We start from the raw sequence: 16,343 nt of genomic DNA, 5'->3' as shown, positions 1-16,343 counted from the left end.
AGTTCTGACAGAACGTGAGTAGAACAGGGCAGTATATCTGATGACATTTCGGTGAATAATGCGAGTTTTGTAGAAGAGTTTATTACCATGACATGTCATTAACTATATGATTTGAGATGATTTGATCTGAGTCGATATATGGGGTTAGTTATTCTATTTGTTTGTGTTAAGTGGTAATACTATGTCTATGTCTATGTCTATGTCTATGTCTCGTCAGTAACCAGGATATATCTTCTTCTTCTCCTGCCCTTCCTTATTAGGACTACTATCCCAATATAAGCAAGCAAAGAAGCACACTACACTATACTAATACGACTATACCCAACTACACATGAGTTACAAACAGGCAGATCCAATAGAATAAGTAAAATCTAAAAGAGAATCCAGAATCAAAGTATTATTTGTATCATCATGCAACAATAAGGATAGGGTCAATGTCAGATCGATATAAGTGTAAATGTAAGAGTATTCGTATATGGACAACAATAGGGTAAGATATATGAGATAATCCGTCTAGTTATATCCAAGGCCATTCATTATTCACCATCAACTGGCCCTTAAAATATCCCACTGATCAAATAAATCACGTCGAGTAACCCACCGACTCCTTCCTATATCCATCAAGCATCCATATCCATATCCATATTCATATCCATCCAACATTGATAATCCATCAGCAATAATACCCATCATCAAGACAACTATCATAACACGACCACCCCCCCAGGAGTCAACCCCCCATTACTCCCATTATGGCCCAAACTACTACTCGCGCCATCCACAGGGAGAGCCATCGGCCCGCCGGTACTACCCGGCTTGGAGCTGCGTTCGCGCAGCCGACGACCCTCCATCAGACCGCGGAGACCGCGCTTCTGCAAGCCAATGACGCTGCTGAGGTCGGCTGTCCAGATCTCGCGCTCGGGACGCATCGCCGCGTCCGTGTCGCGGCGGGAGCGCGCGTGGCTGTGGCGCGGCATGTGGTGCTCGTCGCCGCCGATGTCCGAGTCGGAGTGGTCGAAGCTGGTGTTGGTGGAGGCGGAGGTGGAGGTGCTGGCGTTGCTGATGGAGTCTTCGCGGTCGCGGTCGGCCGGGGTGGTGGCTGTGTTGGCTGCGGTGGTGGTGGTGGTGGTGGTGGTTGTGCCGCGGCGCCGGGAGAAGATGTTGGTGTTGATGCGGAGGGGGATGCCGCGGGAGCCGGAGGTGCCGCTGGTGCTGCTGGCGGCGGAGACGCCGGAGGCGGTGCCGTGTTCGGTGTCGGAGGAGTCGGAGGTCAGGCGGCTTTGGCTGGAGGTGTGGGTGGCGGGGCCGGTGGGGTTGCGTCCGCCTGTCGCGGAGTCGCGGGCGGCGTGCGCGTCGTTGAGGGCTTCGAGTGTGCCGCCGGGCCCGCTGATGAAGCCCGTGCCGCGGCCGCCGCCGGCGGCCATGGCGGCGGCGTTGAAGACGGCGGCGGCGTTGCGGCCGTCGAGGACCTGGTGCAGGCGCTCGACGGTGGCTTCGAGCAGGCCGTCGACCTGGTAGGGGCGCGCGAGCTGGAGCAGGGAGCAGAGGATCTGGGGCGTGCAGAGCGCGGAGCCCGGCGGGGGCAGGGACGAGGTGTAGAGGTAGTGGACGAGGACCTGGAGGGTGAGGGCGGTGTGGGGCAGGTAGAGCACGCGCAGGCGGGAGGTGGGCGGGAGGGAGTGGGCGGACGGGATCTCGAGGTTGGCGAGGAGGGATTTGGCGGAGGGGGCGTTGGGGTGGCTGACGAGGGTGGTGGCGGTGGAGTAGGTGCTGTTCTGACCGATCGACGGCGTGATGGTGATGCTGGAGTTGCGGTTGGGGTACATGTGGAGCGCGGGGCGGAGCGTGGCCGCGTCGGAGGCGCCGCTGTCGCACGACGCGCGCAGGAGCTGGATGAAGTAGGGCCCCCACCGGCGCGTCAGGATGCGCGAGTTGACGGGGATGCGCTCGCCGCCGACGGCCTGCAGCTCCATGTCGGCCAGCTCGGGCAGGCTCTGGGCCAGCTGGCCGAGCTCGTCGGAGCCGCCGGAGAAGGGGCGGCCGCCCGAGGTCAGCTGGGCCAGCTTCCGCTGCAGCGACGCGGGCACCGCCGGGGCGCTGTGCGAGATGTACCCGCTGGTCGGGGCGGTGAGGCAGGGGTTGTTGTACAGCCCGTAGGCCTCCAGCTCGACGAGACAGGTGTGCGAGAAGTTGATGCGGCGGTGGTTGTAGTCCTCGACGAGGCTGCGTTTGCGGTGGCCGAGGATGACGTAGGTGTTGCGGCGCGGCCACAACACACCGCGGTTCCAGCTGCCCTGGCCGAAGACGGAGCCGCCGGCGTCAATGCGGCCCCAGGTGAGAGTCCTCAGGTCCAGCGCCCAGAGGGCGTACTCCTGCTTGGACGAGGTGAGATAGGTGCCGCTGACCACGAAGTGGCCGTTGATGACGCCGCCGCTGGGGAAGCGCAGCCCAGGGGGCGACGTGTGCGTCTGCATGGGTTTCTCGACCAGTCGGCCGTCCGGCAGGCGCACCTGGAGCTCGAGCTTGACGTCGAGGAAGTTGTAGTTGGAGTAGATCAGCATGGGACAGCCCTCGGCGTCGGTGTCCTCCTCGAGCGGCGGATCGGACGTCTCGCGGTCGGCGGCGGCGGAGCCGATGTCCGAGACCTTCAAGCCAACGAGAGGCGCGACGACGCTGCGGTAGGCGCCGCAGCTGCGGCCCAACGAGGTGGTGACGGTCCACTTCAGGCTGCGCAGGTTGAAGACGCTGATCTGCTCGATGTAGTGGTTGGTGCTGTCCTGACCGCCGACGACGACCATCTCGGCGCCGCCGAAGCCATCGATGTCAACGCCGATGGAGCCCTGGTGGGGGTTCGCCGAGGCGGGGTTATGCTGGATGGCGGATAAGGGGGCGCTGGCGGAGGTGAAGTGGGCGGTGGAGGGCAAGACGGTGGCGCAGTGGGCGTATCGACCCTGCGGCGAATCGGTGGCCGGCACGCGGATCCAGGTGCGGGAGGGGACGTCGAAGATGTGAATGTCGGACATGACGACGACCTCGGGCTGGGCGTCCTGACCGGCGGGGATCGCCTCCGCGGGCGGACTGGGGGCGGGGGACATACCGCCGTAGCAGACCAATTTGTTGTCGCCCAGCGCACACATGCTGTGGAAGTATCGGGGGCGGGGGATGTCGCCGGAGGCGTCGATCTTGGACCAGTGACGGCGGATCAAGTCCAGCTCGTAGATATCCGACGTCAACTGCGGGCGACTCTTGGAGAGGACGCGTCCGCCAAAGACGTAGAGGCGATCGCCGAGGATGGTGGTGGTAGCCCCGACCAGGGGGTGTGGCTCTCGGCCAGTGGTGCGGCGCACATTGCAGACGAGGCCCGAGAGGTTGATGGGACCGGCGGCGGACTGCGGTTGACCGTAGCCTGGGGAGACTCCCGGCATGGAGGGATCCTCTCGGGCGGAATCCAGATAGCCCAAGCTGGATTGACTTCTGGACATCATTGTGTATGTTTAGAGACCGGTCTCTTTCCTAATATCGCTCGATGTTGTTCTCCAACTCCAAACCCGATCCACGGTTATGGTCCGTATTCGTAGAATCTCATCACCCTCGCCGCGGGGGGGGGGGGAGAAAAAGATGGGATTAGGCTGAATAGCGACGAGGGGTTAAGTACAGGTGTCGGTCGCGATCGAGTGGTAGCGATAAATAGGGAGTATGGGTCCTGACGAGGAATTAATTATTACAGAGAAAGAGAGGTCGGATGAAGAGAGAGAATAGGACGAGAGAGAGAGGAGAGAGGTTGAGTCAGAACTAGTCGAGAGAGTGAAAGACGGAGAGTTGTGGGTTTTCTCCCTTTTGGTCGTCGTGTCCCCGCCGTCCTCAGCAGTGGCTGGAAGAAAAAAGGGCCTTCCCGCGTCGTGACAGGGGATAGAAAAGGGATTAGCGTCCTACCTTGCGATTGTTTGATTTATCGTATAAAATTACTGGGAGGAACGAAACCCAGGAGAGAGATTGAAAGAGAGAGAAAGAGAAAAAGACACAAGAATCAAACCTCGGCCAAGTGGGGACAATCCGGACGGGGAGAACGGAGAACCCCTGGTTCTATCTTATCGACACGTTCCTGTTTGAAAAGCAACCCCTCAGTGGGATTGAATATTTAGGGTCGGACTACAGGTTATCGTCGCATTCTGGAACCGTTCTAGAAGAAGGGAGCGTCGTTTTTTGTCAAACCCCCGTGGAATCGCTAATCAGGGTCTAAGTTATCTATCTCCGGCCCTGGAGGACGACTACAGAATAGCGGACTCAGATAGAATCCACTCACCGGTGGGGACGGCAAATGAACTAGTAACTACGGAGCAGTACCCTGTCTCCGTACTACTGTACCACAAAGAATGCTGGAAGGACTACCTGAACCAAGTCTGATCTAGTTAGAATCGAACGCGACTCCACCGGGGAGATCCTGGGCGCCATGTGATAGTCAGGAGAAAACTTCCGGTTAGGGGGGAGACTAGAGGGTAGAGGGAGGGGCACACTCGATCAACATCCTCTCTCCAGTATTTACTACAAGCGAACAGGTGCTCCATGAGGCAACCAAGGAATCATGTCTGTCGTCAGAGGTATCATTTATTAAGGTGTCACGTCATATCAGTGGTTTGTAGTTTTAGACCTTCCTTCCATCCTTCCCAATGGATTAACCATCTCTTGGAATAGGCGACAGTTAGGTTGGACAATTTACTGCTTGTTAAGGTTGGTGAAGCGCAGGTACCTATCTCCAGTAAGTCACTGTAACAACAACAAGGGAGAGAGGGAGAAAAAAACATACGGCTTAACAGTACGAATCTCACCAAACTTCTTCTGCGCATCCTCCGTCGAGACGGGAGGAGGGATAACGACGTCATCACCGGGCAACCAGTTGATCGGGCAAGCGACACCATTCTTATCCGTCGTCTGGAGCGCATCAACCACACGGAGCACCTCGGCAGTGTTGCGGCCCGTCGAAGCAGGGTAAGACATGATCAGACGGATCTTCTTAGCGGGATCAATGATGAAGACGGAGCGGATGGTGAGAGCCATGCCCTTGGAGTCCACGTTGGTGGTGTCCTGGTAGTCGACCATGTCGTAGGCGTAGGCGACCTTGCGCTCGGGGTCGGCGACGATGGGGAACTTGAGGTTGGAGCCGTTGACCTCGTCGATGTCCTTGATCCAGGTCTTGTGGGACTCGGTGCCGTTGGCGCTCAGGCCGATGAGCTTGACGCCGCGCTTGGCGAACTCGGGCTCGAGCTTGGCGAAGGCGCCGAGCTCGGTGGTGCAGATGGGGGTGAAGTCATCCTATATTATCTATTAGTTTCTTCTTCTTCTACTACTTCTTCATCTTCTTTCTTCATTGTGATGGGGTGGAATTACAGGATGAGAGAAGAGGATAGCCCAGCTATCGCCAATGTAGTCGTGGAAGGTGATCTCGCCGTTGGAGGTATCGGCGGTGAAGTTGGGGGCGGTCGAGCCGAGACGGAGGCTATTCAGTCAGTTAATTATTTGATAGAGACGTGAGAGAGATAGACAGAAAAGAATAGACAGGAAGATAGAAAGATAGACAGAGAAGGATAGACAGGAAGATAGAGAGAGAGGGGTACAACGTACGGGGTCGAGCGTTCCTGAGCCATGGTGAAGTAGGTAGAAGAGTGAGTTCAAGAGAACAGTAATTTAATAAAGCAGAGAATACCGAAAGTAAAGAAGAAGAAGAGAAGAAGAGAGAAGAGAAGATCAAGAGGGGAAGAAGATTTATAGCAGAGCGAGAACTCCCCGCCGGATTGTTTATCATTACTCCATCCTCAGGCTACTTCCAGGCACCTCCACCATAGAGACCGTGGATTCTGCCACCCCTCCTCCTCTCCCCCAATCACAGTCTCCCCTGCCCTCTCTCCGATCACGCAATCTGTCACCGCCCGCATCCTGATTGGTCAGTCATGAGCTCATCCAAGTGGGATGTTTAGCGCCTCAGGTCCACCAGACGACCACTACTATAGGTAGAGGAGGAGGAGTTCGGGCACCGCATCATCGTGGTCGCCGATACTCAAGGTCCTCACTGACCTGGATTGTTAGACACGACAAGATGGAGAATTGTACAGTGATTCCATCTCTAGTCTGAAGGACCTCAGTCTCTATCTAGACCCGTACATCACTAGAAACATTCGAGTCTATGTCCAGTCGGCCGACTGCCCGAGGATAACAGTCGAACACCCCCTAAACCAATAACCTCCCCGGATGATGGCGCAATTGCGCACATCACCTGCCGTCATTCACCCACCGGGCGAGGCTACCTGACAAAGGGACCGGCCTGGAGAGCACGCCGACGAATGGAAGAAGAGGGAAGATTCCAACTCAGATGCGTGCACCTGCGAGGGTTGTCGTACCTACGCCAGTCAAAGGTTTAATCCCGACCCTGACACCGGTTTCTGGAAGACCCGGGGAACGAATCAGGGGCCCCGGACCGTGGACTGACCCACTTGTCAGGTCTTTCCGCAGATGCATGTCTTTCCTTTATATTAATCTCATGCCCTGTATCTATCTACTTGCGTAGTTCGGGGCGAGATCGGAGTGTATAGACAATTAGATGTTCGGTGATGCCGTGCATACTGGAGATGCCGTCGATCAGTGCTGGTGCATGATTTCCTACGGACGTCAGATCAATCACAACCTCAAGAGAAGGCCGACTTACGCTCGCAAACTTGCTCCGAGCCCGGATTTGGGGCCCGTAAAACACCAACACCCACGGCACTATCGTCAACAAAACTCCCTGGCATCGTTAGTTCAAATACGGCCTCATAGCGCAGCCACACTTACAATCCCACCGAGCAGACTCGAGGCGCCCGGATACCCCAGGTTAGTGAACATGAAGCCCGTCACCAAGGGAAAGACCCCGCCCAGTATATTCCGACAGAATGACTGGGCTGCAATCGCCGAGCTGGCATAGCGATGGTACGTGTCCGCCAGGTAGTTGAACGTCGCCAGATAGATCGAGAAGATCCCCATCGTGGAACACCCCACCGCTAGGGTTGGGACAATCCAAGGAATCGACGGGAACGATGTCCACCCAAACCAGAACAACCCGATCGGCATCAGCACGGACTCGATGCACGCAAAGTACAGCCGTCCCTCGGGGGTACTGGACATCTTGCCCAGTCGACTGGCGAGGTGTTCCTGATAGATGCTCAAAGGGGTGGCCAGCAATGAGCCGATCGATACCGCTGCAAAGACCGAGCCGCATTGTTCAATGTCAAACCCGTAGTTCGTGGAATAGACGAGCGGCAGGGAGCTAAACTGCAAGTACAGAACCGCCCAGCTAAAGGCCACCCACAGCGAAAAGAAAAACACCACCGGCTCGGTGAACAGGAGATCTACAAACGTCAGTACCCACAGGAGCGATCAGCAAGAAGGGGGGGGGACATACGGAACGGTCGGTAGCAGGAGATGGAAATCATCTTGGCGATGCTCTCGCGCTCCTCGTCACTCTTGACCTTCCACCGGATGCGCTGCACCCGCTGCTTCTCCACCGGGTCCTCCGCGCCAAAGACCACGCCGTGGTACCCGGCGTCTTCCAAGGCGTCGTAATACTGGTTGAGCGCCTTGGCTTTTCGGCTGAGGAGCACACTCCCCCGGGTCTCGTCCAAGAAGAAAAAGAGGATGGCGAGAAAGAGGGCGGCGGCGATGGCTTGCGAGTAGAACACCCACCGCCAGCTAGCGCGCTTCGCGATGAAGCCACTGATCAGAGGCCCCAGACCCGTTCCAAAGAGAACGGCCCCGGAGAAGCAGGACATGGGCGCATTCCGGTCCTCGGTGTGGTAAATGTCGCTGATGACGCCGCCGACCATGGTGGAAAATGTGGATCCACCAATACCCAGGAAAAACCGTGCGACCAGCATGCCAGCAAAGGAATCCGTCGCTCCACACCCGATCAAGCAGACTGTTCCACATTAACCTCATCCTTCGTACGATTTGAGTGAAGGGAGAGAGAGAGGGAGACGGACCTGTAAAGACCAACCCACTTGAGACAAAGATGGGTCTTCGACCATTGATCTCCGAGAAAGGCGCGAGAACCATGGGAGCAATCCCGAAACCCAGTGTGAACAGGGTGATACCCAAATTATACACGACTTTTCCAACATGCCACTTTTCCATCAACTCGTTGGCAGGCGGGGTATATTCACCCGCGGCGTAGGCCGACATGGCGGTCACTCCGCAGGAGATGATGGTGACGACAGTCTTGCGGGATTCGGACCAAGAGAAGGGGGATCCATACTTGGCGAGGTTGGGAGCCGGGGGTGGATCCCGCTGGCCATCCCGTGGACACGAGATCCCCACGGGGTAGGGCAACGGGGTGTCGAAGTCGAGGTACTGGTGCTCGATCTCGTGGGGGGCGTCCGCCATGGTGGTCGTCGGTCGATGGTCAGGTTTCGGGGCGGCGTCGTGACTCTGAGACAGGTCCCATTGTGCGGGCCTCGACTGGAGGGCGTTGTGTTCTGGTGCGGTCGTGTCCGCTTGCCGACGCTCTTCCGGTTCGGTTCCCATCCTCGGGAATGGTTGATTCTGTGGACAGCCCGCCAACCACGACTTTTCCCCGCAGAGAGAAGAGACAGAGGAAGGGCAAGAAAGAACGACGAGAAAGGTCAGATGGTCGAGATAAAAGAGAGTCCCCTCTAGCTCAAGTAGAAGAGAGGCGCTGTCCATCTAACACGTAATTATTAATCCATCTAACCAACGGGGGCGATCAGTTCGTTGGCCGTTCTAAGTGGAGGAGAAGCTTGACGAAGTGGGCCAGCCGATACCGGTTTCAACTGATCCGGTTCTCTTATCGTTCTTTTGATTGTTCTCGGTCCGGCACCCAGCTTGTCGGTGCAGATCCTGTTCCTCGACATGTTATACTCATTCGATGGGGAATTGACATGGTCGATGACTGGTTGACGGACTGCAGTATGATTGAAGGTGAAAAATTCGTCTGGAACGAGAAGGCGGTCCGTAGGTACACATACACCGGAGGCATCCTCAGAGTCCGTCTACAGTGAACCCTCATGGTCAGAGATGGAGTATCGGGCATTGGGGTATCTGCTTGCTGAAAGACAGACTGTCCTGAGTCCTGACCCAAGCTATCCCTCCCAGTCGAACCTGTCGGCCCGGTGGTATGTGTGGATATAGTAGACACGTGACATTCCTGCCTGAGGCGTCACGCGCAGGCAACGCGTCGGTCAAAACAATTTTCTTTTTATTCTATTTTATTTTTATTTTTTCTATTGTTCCCCTCTTTTTCTCTATTTTTGAATGATTCTATAATTATTTTTTCTGATCCCCCCAGTTTGGTTCTTTTTTCCCTCATTTTTCTTATTTTCCCCCAGTTTGATGACTTTGTTTCTGCTGAAGTTGTGAACTTTTGATGCTGCCTTGATTTATAGAACTTAAATAGACCAACTTTTGATCCTCTCTCTTGATCTCTCTTGATCTCTTTTATTTATTTATATATATTCTAAATTATCCTCCCTCTCTATCACTTTCTTCCCCTCACAATCTCTTCTCCACGTCGGACGAGAGATCTGGGCGTGTTCTGGATCATCTTCTGTCGCCAATTTCACTGGCCGATCCCACCTTTTTTCTTTTTATTTTATTTTATTTTATTTTATTTTATCTTATTTTATTCTATTATCTTATTATCTTATTTTTTCTTCTTTTTCTCTCTATTTTCTCGTCTCTCTTTCTTTCTTTTTTTCTTTTATTTTTGGATTGATTTTCCTCTTTCTCCCTCATCTCCCTTTTTCTCTGATTTTATTTTATTTTATTTCTCTATCTTGACCTCTGATGCTTCTTACGAAATAAATCAAATTACTTCAACCTCCCTCTCTCATCCATAGTCTCTATCGTCAAATCCTGATCTACTATTCCCGTCCGTCTTCACTTTGGATTTCTTCGCTCAGCTGTTTTCCACCGCGTCTCCAATGACCAAGCGTAAGGCTGAGGGCGCCCCGGCCGCCGACGAGATCGCCTCCCCCAAGACCGTAAGTCCCGATATCTTCATCTTCTACGCAGTTCTTCGGTTCTTTTCATAGCATCACTCCTGGGCCTCCTCCCCTTCCCCACAACTGAGCCAGCCTCATGGACCGTGAGCGGGTAAGCGCGTCATGTCAGGGCCATCATATATCACGCCTCCCGTGATCGTCGCGTCCTCCGCTGGCCATCCGTCCATCCCATTCAGCTCTCCTGTCTTGTCCCTCACCACTACCACCCTTTCTCCTGCCTTCCTGCCCGATAAGATAGTCTTATCATTCAACTCCCACTGATGTCGTCATCGCCCGTCCAGACTGCCACCCCCGTCTCCGGTGAAAAGCGCAAGAGAGGCCGCCCACGGAAGTACCCCGAGGGCCAAGGTCCCCAGCCGACCCCCGGCCCCAAGAGAGGTCGCGGTCGTCCTCGCAAGGATCCCAATGCTCCTGGTGCGTCCGATCTTACTCCTCTCGCCCCCGAATTGGTGAAGATCCGGGGTCCGATTGTGCGCGTCTATACTAATCGGATAGACACTCCCTCCAAGCCCAACACCCCCCGCGATGGGAAGCGACCGGTAGGACGACCGAGGAAAAGCGTGAACGGAGCCGACGTGGCGCGCCAGTCCAAGTCCGAGTCCGCGGACGCCAAGGCCGACGAGCCCAGCTGCTCATACTGGCTCTTGAAGGCCGAGCCCGAGTCTCGCATGGAGAAGGGCGTCGATGTCAAATTCTCCATCGATGATCTGCAGGCTTGCACCAAGCCGGAGCCGTGGGATGGTACGTTTACTCCCTCCCATATGATCGATTGCAAAGACTAACCTGGGTCAGGTGTGCGGAACCCCGTCGGTAGGCAGATCCAAGGTTGATATCCCCAGCGCGAGCTGACACATACAGCACGAAACCACATCCGTGAAATGAAGAAGGGCGACCTGGCCTTCTTCTACCACTCCAACTGTCGAACCCCCGGAATCGTGGGTGTGATGGAGATTGTGCAGGAGCACTCGCCGGACGGTGAGTCCACATTCCTCTATCCTTACAGTCAGAAAAAAACAAAACTGACGAAATAGAATCTGCCTTTGACCCCAAGCACCCGTACTACGACGAGAAATCGAACCGCGACGAGCCCAAGTGGTCCGTGGTCCACGTCGAGTTCCGCCGCAAGTTCGACAACCTGATCTCCCTGACTGACCTCAAAGGTCACTCCGCCCCGGGTGGGCCGCTGGAGAACCTCCAGGTACTGAAACAGTCCCGACTGAGCGTGTCCCCCGTGTCAGCCAAGGAGTGGAATTTCATCCACAAACTGGTCGAGGAAGCTTCCGGGTCCACCGACGGCGCAGGCAGCGCGGAGGAATCCAGTGAGTAACCTAGAGGGAATGGAATTTATTCGGTGTTGATGGAGCGATCTGGTTTTCGCAACGAATGCGAGTATCATTTTTTTACTCATTACTCATTTCATTTTATGTACAATCAACGGGCTTATCATTTTTTCGGTCCTTCTGATCTCTCACTTTTTTCTCTTTCTTTTTTTTTCCCCTTCTCCCTTGCATGCTGTTTGCCACTGATCGATGGAAAGCGTGGCAAAATTCTAGCATCAGCACGATGATAGTGAGTTGTAGACATTGATTGACTATGCCCTATTGATTACGTTGTAGAATCGTGGATGTATTAGTTGTCATCCTATCTATATCAGACCGACGTCTTTAGTTTAAACAAAGTTGAAGACTGCATAGATGAGGAAATATAACTTATAATCTGAATAATACTATCTTATTACACTGTATAGCTCTATTGCAAATCTCACCCGGCCTTATAGACCATCAGCCTCTATATATAGTTTCATCTTATGAAACTACATACTAAAATCCATCCACTCTAATCGAAAGGTAGATAGGTACCTACCACCAGTAAGTACTAGGTAGGATCAAAATGCACAAATAATGATACCTAAGTAGAGTTCCTAGGTTAGTTGTATATAGTATTCTGCAATTTATCTGCTGGTCTAACTAGCCCACTTATTATCATACTCACAATGTCTAATTTACTTCCATGCCCTTCCATCTCTCTCTTCTTGCCTGCTTGCTTGCTTTCTTTCTTTTCTTTTTCGTCCAACCAAGCCGATATCGATCTGGACACCTCCTTACTGCCATACTAAGGTACCTAGGTATGCAAAATAGACACCCCTACAGCAGCAATAGACGGCTCTACAGTGACCTAGCCAGGCTATTCTGCCAGATCCTGCAGTGAGCCAGTAAGTCGGTAGATGTATGGATACGTACCTGCAAACCAAAATGCACCTCAGTAGTGAGTCATAGCCATGGACTACCCTTGGGCAAAGTATAATATATTAGAATGATATACTGAATATATGATACTACTCAGCACAGTCAGACAGACAGACACCCAACTCTTACATACCCATCTACTCTATCACAATCGACTCACTCAAACCTTACTACCTAGGTACATGCAGTAGACAGATAGGTATACATACATATATACATATCTAATATACACCACACCAGACACAACTAATCGATCGAACACCTGTTCCACGGTGCATGTATGTACGTTATAGGCATAGATGCATATGAGTGCATATATGTATGTCTGTATGTCTGTCTGTCTGCATGTATATATGTATATGTATATGTACATGTAACCAATGCATCCCAGGACCGCCCAGTATCTGAAGTAGCTATCTCTACGCATCAAACTAGTAGAGCGATGTATCTACTTACCTACATAGCGAAGTATAGTATAGGGTAGGATAGGGCAGGGTAGATGGGCAGCAGCTGATGAACGCTGTGCAATGCAGACGTACAGCGTGTACTAATCACAGCCCTACCTTGGTAGGGGACAGGTCAGTCAACTCAAGCAAGGGAGTTGCTGCCTTGCGTGAGGAAATTATATAGATATATACTGTAGGTAAACAGGTAGAGGGGTATCTATCTATAGGTGCACCACTACGTACATCTTCAAGTCATGCGGCAGATATACATGCATGCATGCATCTTAGGCAGATAGATACATAGATAGAATGTCTCAGACAGATCTGACTTATTCGATCATCGAGATCAAATGATCGAGATCAAATGGGAGACTATTCAAGAGGTGTAGGTAAGGTAGGTATATGAGCAGGTGGTATACACTGCATGATATCATGCCCAATCGTCATACAGTAAGCAAACTAGCAACCTGGTAGCTGGGTAGCAATCCCATATCTTCTCTACTCACTCCTATCCTCAGCTACCTACGTACCTATCAGTTATAGTAGCTACCATCCACTATCCAAGCAAGCAGATAGTATCAAATATGTAGTCAGAAACAAACCCAGCTAGATAGATATACCGCTAACCACCCCCATCAACCTAATCCAGACACACACACATTAATCAACCAAAACACCTACAATCTACATACCAAGTAAATCCACCAACCCAACCTACTGCACCTCTCTCCTGCAAGCACCCACATCTAGCAACCCAGACGCACGACAACAAACCACCACACCACACCACACCACACCAAGCCCCAGCCCAATTGCACGCCTAAGCCTAAGCTCGAGCCTAATCCTACACTACACTACACTACACTACACTGCACTATCCACCTGTACCTCCCACTGTACCTCCCACCTATTACCTCCAACGTACCAATTACCCAGGTAAGAAGGGTAAGTAGGTAGGTAGGTACACAACATAGCCCCATGCAAGAACATCAAGGCGGCAGTGACGGTGGTGTGGGGTGTGCAAAGCCATCCACCCATACGTCGGGTGAATAGGCCCGTGAATGATGAACTGTCCAGCTCTAGTAGCTGCACCTCACGACCCAATCACAACAATCCATAATAAAAACACAGCCGTCCAACAAATCACATTGGTGGGGTTGAAGCCAATCAATTAATTGACTGGGTGGTTTTCCCATCCTTAGTACCAGGTAGGGTAGGCCCATATCTAGCTGCATGTCTGCGTGTTTTTGTGTTCTGGGAGTTGTGGATTGGAAATGAGAATGCGACGTTCGCTGCAGGTTGGCTGGGTGGGATAGGCCAATGGGGGCGATTGGGGGGTGTTGGTTTGGTTTATTTTACTTTTTTGTTGATTGTTCGGTTGTTTCAGTTATCTTGGAGGGTATCTACTGGTGTATCGTTGTTTGATTGTCAATGTTATTATTATAGCTTGTATATTGTTTTGGTTACTCCTAGTCTCTATTATTGCCCTGAGACTCATGATAGTCGACTTTTGAGTATCCAGCTGTCCACGTACCTGTATAATACAGACGGTATAATACAGTATATACAATACAATACAATACAAACAAGTCTCAATACCCATACCAAACCAGACCGTACCCCAGATAGAGACATGCATGCCGCCCAACTAACCCACCAAACAAATTGAACAGACCCAGACTAACCGCCTAACCCTGTCACTCGCTGGCCGCTCTGTCGTGCAGATGCATGAAGAATTGATCATGTGAGGCTGCCTATCTGTATGTGCTCTCCTGTTTCTGTCGGGAGATATAATATACTGTAGATAGTGCAGCATAAATAGACTGTAATATGGGTGCTGATAATCCATATATCCTTTGTTGCCTACTCATTTAGTTGCTCTGTCTACTAGGCCTGATAAAACCTGTAGAATGGAAAATAGTCTAGCAGATCACAACCGCCCACTCACTGCGGTTGCGGTGAGTTGGTCAAACTCAGGGGAGGGAAAATCAACCACAGCACAACCAACGCTGCCCAACTGGCAACGACGCCAGGCTTACACCGCATTTCCTGCCTGTGGGCTGACGGGCGACGGGTCTACCCCCCGGGACATGGATGGCGACAGCCTAGCACTGTTTTCCGCAGGAACTCCATCCACCTGGCGCTCCTTCTCGGCTCCCCACGGCCCAATGGCCAGCGATGCAGAGACGTTTGAGCTAAACTGGGTTTGTTTTCTTTTACCGCACCCCCCTCTCCCGCTTCGACCACTGCTGGGGCTGAGTTGGCCGGGCGCTGTGATTACCTTTTCAGTCAGCAAGCATACTGCTCGCCCCCTCTTTTCTGGCTGGTCTTGTAGAGGGTGGCCGGAGAGAAGGCTGGTCGACCGACTTTTCCTACCGGTTGTCGATTTGTCCCAGGATGAGGCAATACGGTTGGCCTGTTGTACCCAAATGTGCTCCGTGTCCGTATGTACTAGTGTCATTAATGGTTGTTATTTCCGTCGTTCGTCCTGCTTCGGTCGAGGATTAGCACTATCTTGGCGATCACCCCGGATACGGTCACCCTTGGAGCCGCCGGTCGGCTCACGATGATGTAAATCGGGGCGTGGGAGAATCCGCCGTGCTTCGCTGGCATTCTAGAGCCGCCGGGCGGTAAGTGACTTTTCTTGATCACTACCGCTAGTTAACTAAGGATGAGTGATTATTATCGAACGCCCTCGGATGATCATGACGGTCCCCCAGCTCTTGAACGATAGTTGAATCCCACGGAATCAAATGTGGAGCGGAGAGTGGGCCTTCCCTCTCCGCGTCAGCCAGCCTGTCTGCCTGTCATCGTCCGTCGTCGTCGTCCGCTGGGTGCCTCGTTGGTTGGACTCACTCCTCCCCTGTATGTCGTACTGACTGGGACACACAGACCTCGGAGAACGGGTGATCCATGCAGGCAAGGGAATAATAATCCAATACCTGTCAGGTCAACGGCTGTGCGTCCGGAGGGCTCGACCCCCCGGCGAGAGCATGCCACATATCACATATCACATACAGTGGCGGCAGCGGTAGCACCCCCCCTCCTCCTGTACGGGGGGACGTAAGATAATATCCGGGCGCTTGGGACCCTGGGACCCTGGGACGGAATGAGCCGTCAGCCGTGTCCATACCCAAGGGACTCGGATTCTAGAGGCCCGTGGATTGGTTTCCCCCCGTTCTGTCACGCAGCTTGCTTCGACTTCGAGAGCTCCCTTTTACCCACTTCTTGTCCTCCACTGGCTCCAGACAAAAAATTCCAGCCAGGGTGAGTTCCTATTTGTTCTCTGTCCGCCCCATCCTCCGTCCTTTGCTCCACCGGGGTCCTTGTCTGGGACAAATGAGGTGCGACACGGGAAGTTTGCCGTCCCCCAGCCTTTAGGTAGGAAATCTTGTCGGCGGTATCATTCCGAGGAAAGTACCTAGCTCTGGATGTGCCAAAAAGGCCGAATAGTGCGGTCAACGGTTTTTTGACAAGTCTCCCCTCCCCATCTCTTCCTTTCTCTCCGAAAATAAAAATAAATAGATCAAATGACAAATCAAGCTCGACCCCCTTTTGGATCTCTTACATGAAACCGGTCCTTCAATTCTATGAAGTGCTTATTCACA

General features: G+C 53.0%; 5 protein-coding genes across 5 annotated transcripts; 2 read left to right on the top strand and 3 right to left on the bottom strand.

The window, feature by feature from the left end:
• Nucleotides 1-490: 490 nt before the first annotated feature.
• Nucleotides 491-3,610, bottom strand: P168DRAFT_292161 (putative regulatory protein Ral2). The gene has a single exon (XM_024837534.1). It carries the CDS (start codon nt 3,423-3,425, stop codon nt 705-707), a length of 2,721 nt encoding a protein of 906 aa, XP_024690640.1. The 5' UTR covers nt 3,426-3,610; the 3' UTR covers nt 491-704.
• Nucleotides 3,611-4,400: 790 nt separating this feature from the next.
• Nucleotides 4,401-5,669, bottom strand: P168DRAFT_272889 (peroxiredoxin). Its single transcript, XM_024835341.1, has 4 exons — nt 5,620-5,669; nt 5,386-5,494; nt 4,805-5,310; nt 4,401-4,747 (listed from the first exon to the last, which is right to left on the bottom strand). Exons 1-4 carry the CDS (start codon nt 5,640-5,642, stop codon nt 4,714-4,716), a joined length of 672 nt encoding a protein of 223 aa, XP_024690639.1. The 5' UTR covers nt 5,643-5,669; the 3' UTR covers nt 4,401-4,713.
• Nucleotides 5,670-6,801: 1,132 nt separating this feature from the next.
• On the bottom strand, nt 6,802-8,406 carry P168DRAFT_241129 (MFS general substrate transporter; the record flags this gene model as incomplete). The annotated part of the gene is made up of 3 exons (XM_024833750.1): nt 6,802-7,376; nt 7,430-7,942; nt 8,007-8,406. The coding sequence occupies 3 exons, from the start codon at nt 8,404-8,406 to the stop codon at nt 6,802-6,804; spliced, it is 1,488 nt and encodes a 495-aa protein (XP_024690638.1).
• Nucleotides 8,407-10,303: 1,897 nt separating this feature from the next.
• P168DRAFT_240264 (EVE domain-containing protein) lies at nt 10,304-11,370 on the top strand (the record flags this gene model as incomplete). The annotated part of the gene is made up of 4 exons (XM_024833707.1): nt 10,304-10,784; nt 10,836-10,853; nt 10,902-11,018; nt 11,075-11,370. The coding sequence occupies 4 exons, from the start codon at nt 10,304-10,306 to the stop codon at nt 11,368-11,370; spliced, it is 912 nt and encodes a 303-aa protein (XP_024690637.1).
• A 3,201-nt stretch (nt 11,371-14,571) lies between these two features.
• P168DRAFT_40201 (uncharacterized protein) lies at nt 14,572-15,492 on the top strand. The gene has a single exon (XM_024841928.1). The coding sequence runs from the start codon at nt 14,646-14,648 to the stop codon at nt 15,303-15,305; it is 660 nt and encodes a 219-aa protein (XP_024690636.1). The 5' UTR covers nt 14,572-14,645; the 3' UTR covers nt 15,306-15,492.
• The last annotated feature ends 851 nt before the right edge of the window (nt 15,493-16,343 follow it).

This window comes from Aspergillus campestris (assembly GCF_002847485.1).
Source record: "Aspergillus campestris IBT 28561 chromosome Unknown P168scaffold_10, whole genome shotgun sequence".
In the NCBI taxonomy this organism is placed as follows: Eukaryota; Fungi; Ascomycota; class Eurotiomycetes; order Eurotiales; family Aspergillaceae; genus Aspergillus; species Aspergillus campestris.
The sequence above is the reverse complement of the archived record's forward strand: the minus strand, read 5'-3'. Positions and strand labels throughout refer to the sequence as shown.